The sequence below is a fragment of the Pygocentrus nattereri genome, chromosome 23, assembly GCF_015220715.1.
Source record: "Pygocentrus nattereri isolate fPygNat1 chromosome 23, fPygNat1.pri, whole genome shotgun sequence".
In the NCBI taxonomy this organism is placed as follows: Eukaryota; Metazoa; Chordata; class Actinopteri; order Characiformes; family Serrasalmidae; genus Pygocentrus; species Pygocentrus nattereri.
In genome coordinates, this window is record NC_051233.1 from 32,305,663 (window position 1) to 32,313,162 (window position 7,500).

At 43.3% G+C, this 7,500-nt stretch overlaps 1 protein-coding gene across 1 annotated transcript in view; it reads right to left on the minus strand.

The window, feature by feature from the left end:
- Positions 1–7,500, minus strand: part of rxfp2l (relaxin family peptide receptor 2, like) — an 85,671-nt gene that overhangs the window by 4,004 nt on the left and 74,167 nt on the right. Inside the window, exon 17 of the mRNA XM_037533628.1 lies at positions 6,907–7,119. Within this exon, the coding sequence (XP_037389525.1) occupies positions 6,907–7,119 (213 nt within the window). The remainder of the gene's footprint in view (positions 1–6,906; positions 7,120–7,500) is intronic.

Here is a 7,500-nt window from a genome sequence, read left to right on the forward strand (position 1 = left end):
GACTGGGGACAGAAAAGCGGCCGGTTTGGAGGGTGTTGTACAAACCCCCTCTAACGGAGATCACGGGGCTGGGGCTGTGGCTGTGAACTCGTTTGTGTCAGTAATTAACCCACATGTCAGTGATAAATGTGTGTTTTGTGGTTTTACAGAGACTGTTTTTCATCGTTTTTTAGAATGTGTAAGACCTAAACCACTCTTTGGTACACTGAGGTTTTTGTTCATGGAGTTTGGGGAATTTTTTTATGTCACGTTTTTATTTTGGGAGCTGGTTATCAGAGAAAAGAAAAAACGAAATGACAACCGATTAATTTTGCTGTTGGCCAGGCTGAGCTCGCTGTTTATAATTCGAGACGAAACAAAGTAGAGAACAGATCTGGCCATGATGTTTTGCCTTTGTTTCTTGCTCCAGTGAAATCCAGGATTGGTTTTGAGTTTAGGTTCAATAAATCGAGGAACAACCTGGAAGTGTTCGAGTGTGAATGGTGCTGTAATAATGTTTTAGTCCTTGCCCGTCTTTGCCAATCCTTGGGGCTGACACTGGTTAGGGGCACTCATATTATGGGACAAGCACTTCTGTTAATGATCTGAAGCAACTGAACAAAAGTGTCTGTTAAAACTCAAACTCTCTCTCTCTCTCTCTCTCTCTCTGTCTCTCTCTCATTCTCATTCTCTGTCTCTTTCTTTCTCTATCTATCTGTCTGTCTCTCTCTGTGTCTCTCTCTCTGTCTCTCTTTCTCTCTCTGTCTCTCTCTGTGTCTCTCTCTCTCTCTCTCTCTTTCTCTCTCTCTCTGTCTCTCATTCTCTTTCTCTCTCTCTCTCTCTCTCTCTCTCTGTCTCTCTTTGTCTCTCTCTCTCTCTGTCTCTCTCTCTCTCTGTCTCTCTCTTTGTCTCTCATTCTCTTTCTCTCTCTCTCTCTCTCATTCTCATTCTCTCTCTCTCTTTCTGTCTTTCTCTCCCTCTCTCTCTCTGTTTCTCTCCCCCTCTCTGTCCTTTTTTTCCCTCCCTCTCCCTCTTTCTCTCTCCCTCTTTCTCTCTCTCTCTCTCTCTCTCTCTCTGTCCTTTTTTCCCTCCCCCTCTCTCTTTCTCTCTCTCTCTCTCTCTCTCTCTCTGTCTTTCTCTCCCCCTCTCTGTCCTTTTTCCCCTCCCTCTCCCTCTTTCTCTCTCTGTCTTTCTCTCCCCCTCTCTTCCTTCATCTCACTCTCTCCCCCCCCCTCTCTCTGTCTCTCTCTTTCTCTCTTTCTTTCTCTCTCTCTCTCTCACCGGCGTCCCGCCAGGTGAGGATGAAGCAACTGCCTGAAGGACCCTGTAGGCGAGCTGCAGCGTGACTGACAGGTGATCTTCAGTCAACCTCCAACTTTCATAGGAGGTTGTTCTTATAATTAAGAGAAGAGGATTCGATCAAATCGAACCAATCGGCTCTCGTCTGCCGCTGTTAGAGGCTTTTTACTCTTTTCCTCTTTTTAACACTGAGTGTGTTTACAAGCTTTCAGTAATCCGATCATAACTGGATTTCTACAGTTATCCAATTATTCAAACGCTCATGTAAACGCCAGACTCCAATCTAGAAATCTGACTAAGAAATTCTTTCAGATTTCTCCATCTGAGCATGTGCGAAAACAGATGTCGCTACTGGAAATAAGTGAGCAGCGTCCAAATACATTCAACAAAATTATGGATTTAAATATTCATGCCTGAAGTCCGAGTTTTACGTTATGTTTATGTCGCATCTTCTTCTGTGAGTTTATTGGCTGGTTGTAAGGCAGAAATCTGATGACTGTCTGACTCCTGACCTGGAGTTTCCCCGTTATCTGATTACTGCCTGACTCATGTAGACCTGGAGTTTCCCCGTTATCTGATTACTGTCTGACTCATGTAGACCTGGAGTTTCCCCGTTATCTGATTACTGTCTGACTCATGTAGACCTGGAGTTTCCCCGTTATCTGACTACTGTCTGACTCATGTAGACCTGGAGTTTCCCCATTATCTGATTACTGTCTGACTCATGTAGACCTGGAGTTTCCCCGTTATCTGATTACTGTCTGACTCATGTAGACCTGGAGTTTCCCCGTTATCTGACTACTGTCTGACTCATGTAGACCTGGAGTTTCCCCGTTATCTGATTACTGTCTGACTCATGTAGACCTGGAGTTTCCCCGTTATCTGATTACTGTCTGACTCATGTAGACCTGGAGTTTCCCCGTTATCTGATTACTGTCTGACTCATGTAGACCTGGAGTTTCCCCGTTATCTGATTACTGTCTGACTCCTGTAGACCTGGAGTTTCCCCGTTATCTGATTACTGTCTGACTCATGTAGACCTGGAGTTTCCCCGTTATCTGACTACTGTCTGACTCATGTAGACTTGGAGTTTCCCCATTATCTGATTACTGTCTGACTCATGTAGACCTGGAGTTTCCCCGTTATCTGACTACTGTCTGACTCATGTAGACCTGGAGTTTCCCCATTATCTGATTACTGTCTGACTCATGTAGACCTGAAGTTTCCCCGTTATCTGATTACTGTCTGACTCATGTAGACCTGGAGTTTCCCCGTTATCTGATTACTGTCTGACTCATGTAGACCTGGAGTTTCCCCGTTATCTGATTAATCAGGTGCAGGTAAATTGATTGGAATTAGTGACAAAATCAGATTTTCTGCACTAATCAGATTATTAAGTGCACATAAACACAATCAGATTCTTCTTCTGGATTGAAAGGCTTGTCCCTGAAGTCTGAATCGAACTCCTTTGCATGGCCGCTTCTGGCTAATGACAACAAAGACGCTGAGGTCAGTGACTTGGTGTTCAGGATGCACGTAGAGCAGCAATCCTGTTTCAGAGCCAGAGGCACAGATTGTCCTAAGCTCTCATATTGAGGCCCAGAATAACCGTAACTGTCATTCACACACATTTGAATACAAGCCACAGTGATCGTTTTCAAAGACCGTGGGAACATTTTCTTAGCATACACGACTGCTTGCTTGGAAATTAGGTCACGTTATAGGAGTTTTGGATTGTTTTCTGGAATTCAGCATCATGTTTTTAAAAATCAGGACAGTTTTCTTAGATTATTTCCTTCACATTCCCAATAATTGTCTTGGAACTTTGCCATCTTCTGGGGGATTTCCAATCATATGTTTAGAATTCTTTTTCAAGCCAGCAGTGTCTGTGATTTATACTTTTACAAAAAAATAGAAATTTTACAAAAAGCAGAACTTCATATGCAAGTGCTGTATAACCATAATTCTGATGTACCAAAGCAGTAGTTTGGATCCCAAGAAAATGGTCCTGACTTTCCTGGAATTGTGGGAAACGTCCCTGAATTTCTCCAAAATGGTTGTCCCTGAATTCAGCATCATTTTCTTATACTTTGGGAGAATTTTCCTGGGAACTGAATATCATTTACCGTGATTTTGGAATTCATTGATTGTTTTTTCATTCTGTTTGTAGAGTGCTTTTTTCATACACAATATTGCTTTACAAGGAAGTACATTTGATGTGGGATCAGTTTCCTGGAATTCAGCATCCTGTTCTTGGAATGTGGGGTCATATTCTTGGATCTCAGGATCATGTTCAGGAATTTGGGGTCACTTTTTTGGAATTCATGATCATGTTCTTGGAGACTGGGATCACTTTCTTGGAATTTGGTGTTATTTCCTTTGGAATTCAGGCTTATTTTTTGGGTATTTAGGAAAATGTCTTGGAATTTGGGGTAATTTCCTTTGGAATGCAGGTTTATTTTCTGGGTCTTTAGGAAAATGTCTTGGAATTTTCTTTTGAATTATGGAATCTAATTTTAAAACCAGCTGCAGCTTAGGCATAAAACTCTCATTGCATACGCTCGTATACAGACGTGGAACAAATTTATGCGAAACTAACAGGCCCAAAGTTTCAGCTTTTTCCAAACGAAAAGCTGCTCCGTTCTGTGAGGAGTGAAGGAAATATCACTTTCACTCGAAGAGGAGCAGCTCAGACTGAGTCACGGAGATCAGAGCTGTGTCTTCTTTCCCAAAGTGTTCCTGTTTCGTGAGAAGGGAAGGATTTTCTTTCGATAAATATTCTGCCCGGTATATTTGGCACAATTTTGTTTATTCACATTGGTTACATAATGGCTTTAAGACAATAAAAAAATATATATTTATAATGGATTTTCGAAGTGTAATGACCCTCCAAATCCGTTTCAGTTCAGGACTGGATTTTTAAGCCACGGTTCAGTTTATAACCACTTTTTGTTTGTTTGCTTTCTTTTGGTCATTTTTAAGGAAAAACAGGGAAAAAAGATTCGTTTTTTATTAAATCACCAACACTAAAGAGAGGAAACCTAACGAACAGGACCTACAGTTTGTCTTAACGTTAAAAATAATCATTTTAATATGTCGTATTTTCCATGCGTTAGTGTTAACTCTGAAATGAAAAATGACTTTTATGTCTTGGTTTCAGTCTCGGTTTCAGTCTCGGTTTCAGTCTCGGTTTCAGAACCGTTCCACCCCTATTGGATGCAGCAGAAAGCTGTGCCACTTCACAGTGGATGAATTCAAGAAATCAAGCTGAAGAGCAGGAGTTTCGGTCAGCGGTCAGCAGCTTTCATCTTGAGATTGAGTCCCAGCTTGAAACAAACACACCTAATCCAGCTCATCACGGTGGCTATTTAGCAGGATTAAGGCTGGACACTGAACTCTGTGGGGAGTTAAATCTCTAGAAATGGGAGCAGAACCGACCGTGCCAAAGCAGAAGATGGCCAGGAGGTTCTGATGGCTGTTGGTTTAGAGGATAGAGGTCATGACGTTTCTGATTCTTTGGTCCCACTTTATACATCTCTAATAACTGTGTAGTTACATATGAATAACATGTGCAACAACACTGTAACTACTGATGATTTAGTTAAGGTTACAGATGGATTATGGAACTGTGGCCTATGCAGTTATACGTGTGTACCAACTTCAGTTTTGCCTTAAAAAGTTTTTCTTTTACACAGGAACTTTCCTGTAGTGTTAAAGTTACACGTCACTGCTGTGTAATAATGTGTAATAAAGTGTAATAATGTGTAATAAAGTGTAATCACTGTGTAATAATGGAGTGGTAATACAGACTTTGCTTTGGGTTTAATGCAACACATTAAATTGTCATAAGTCACATTTTAAGATAAGGGTGCGTCTGCTGTTGTGTCACATTACAGAATGATTTACAGTGTCACAGCACTAGCAACATAAATGCCACCTAAATGTTAGGAAAGCTGGCAGATACAGTGCAAGTAACGTCTTAATGTACATTATTAGATACACAATACTGCCAAAGGTTTTCACTCACCCATCCAAATCACTGAATTCAGGTGTTCCAGTCACTTCCATGGCCACAGGTGTATAAAGCCGAGCCCCTCGGCCTGCAGACTGCTTCTACAGACATTAGTGAAAGAATGGGTCGCTCTCAGGAGCTCAGTGAATTCCAGCGTGGTACCGTGATCGGACACCACCTGTGCAGCAAGTCCAGTCGTGAAATTTCCTCACTACTAAATATTCCACAGTCCACTGTCAGTGGGATTATAAAGTGGAAGCGATTGGGAACGACAGCAACTCAGCCACGAAGTGGTCGGCCACGAAAAATGACAGAGTGGTCAGCGGATGCTGAGGGGCATAGTGCACAGAGGTCACCGACTTTCTGCAGAGTCAATCACTACAGAACTCCAAACTTCATGTGGCCTTCAGATCAGCTCAAGAACAGCGTAGAGAGCTTCATGGAATGGGTTTCCATGGCCGAGCAGCTGCATCCAAGCCTTACATCACCAAGCGCAATGCAAAGCGTGGAATGCAGTGGTGTAAAGCGCCGCCACTGGACTCTAGAGCAGTGGAGACGTGTTCTCTGGAGTGACCAATCACGCTTCTCCATCTGGAAATCTGATGGACGAGTCTGGGTTTGGCGGTTGCCAGGAGACGGTACTTGTCTGACTGCATTGTGCTGAGTGTAAAGATTGGTGGAGGGGGGATCAAGGTGTGGGGGTGTTTTTCAGGAGTTGTGCTCGGCCCCTCAGTTCCAGTGAAAGGAGCTCTTAAAGCTTCAGCAAGACATTTTGGACAATTTCATGCTCCCAACTTTGTGGGAACAGTTTGGGGACGGCCCCTTCCTGTTCCAACATGACTGCACACCAGTGCACAAAGCAGGTCCATAAAGACACGGATGAGCCGGTTTGGTGTGGAAGAACTTGACTGGCCTGCACAGAGTCCTGACCTCAACCCCATAGAACCCCTTTGGGATGAATTAGAGCGGAGACTGTGAGCCAGGCCTTCTCGTCCAACATCAGTGTCTGACCTCACAAATGCGATTCTGGAAGAACGGTCAAAAATTCCCATAAACACTCCTAACCCTTGTGGAAAGCCTTCCCAGAAGAGCTGAAGCTGTTATAGCTGCAAAGGGTGAGCCGACATTATATTAAACCCTATGGATTAAGAATGGGACGTCACTCAAGCTCATATGCGTGAAGCCAGACGACCGAATACTTTTGGCAATATAGTGTGTTTCCTTTCACTGCTGGAAAAAAAAAAAGCTGATTACACATGTAATTACATTTATTACCCTTGTGTAATTACATGAGAAAGAATATGCTGTTACAAGTTTTAAGACACACATGTGTAATTACATAAGCTGTATGTCTGTAATCCATCTCAGTGAGTAAATCATTAGTAGTTACATTGTTGTTGCACATGTTGTTCATATGTAACTACACAGTTATTAGACACTTAATCTAAAGCGGGACCGAGTCTTTAGTTTGGCCTCAGAGCTACGAGATTAATGTATCTAATTACCGTCTGTCGTTAGTCCGTGTTTATAAATGCACTGTAAAGACCGACGTGACGCCTCAGTTCACTGAGTGTTTCCATGTCTTGCCTAAACGAGCGCTTTAACACCGAACTCACCGGCGATCTGCACCCGGAGGAGCGAGAGGATTTTGAGGAGGAAGATGGGTATCCAGCACATGGCGTCGGTGAAGACGATGAAGAAGAAGCGCTTGGCGATGGAGACCTCGTGGTCGAACGCCATCTGCCTGGCCGACTTGGCCGTTTTCTGTACGGAGTAGAACATGCTGGTGTAGGAGAACACGATCAGCACGAAGGCGAAGAGGTTCAGGCCTGAGGAGAAACCAACAAAACAAACCAATCAAACTGCCGGCAAACGGCTCGCTAAGGGTTCGCTCGGTTCACAAAGCCCCCCGGCCCGACCCCCATCACGCGGTCAGTCAGGCAAGACGTCCGGAATCTGAAGTCTGATTATCACGTGGAGAAACTCTGGGGGGAAAATGGCTTTCAAGATGCTGCTGTTCTGTTTTTAGCCATGCTACTTCATGCTAACACTCCATGCTAACATTCCATGCTAACACTCCATGCTAACACTCCATGCTAACACTCCATGCTAACATGCAGTGTCAGACACTTTCCTTGTCAGCTACATTAGACTCAAAGTAGGGATGAGTCGGAATTTGGGAATATTTGGATAATTATGAAAATCAGTAC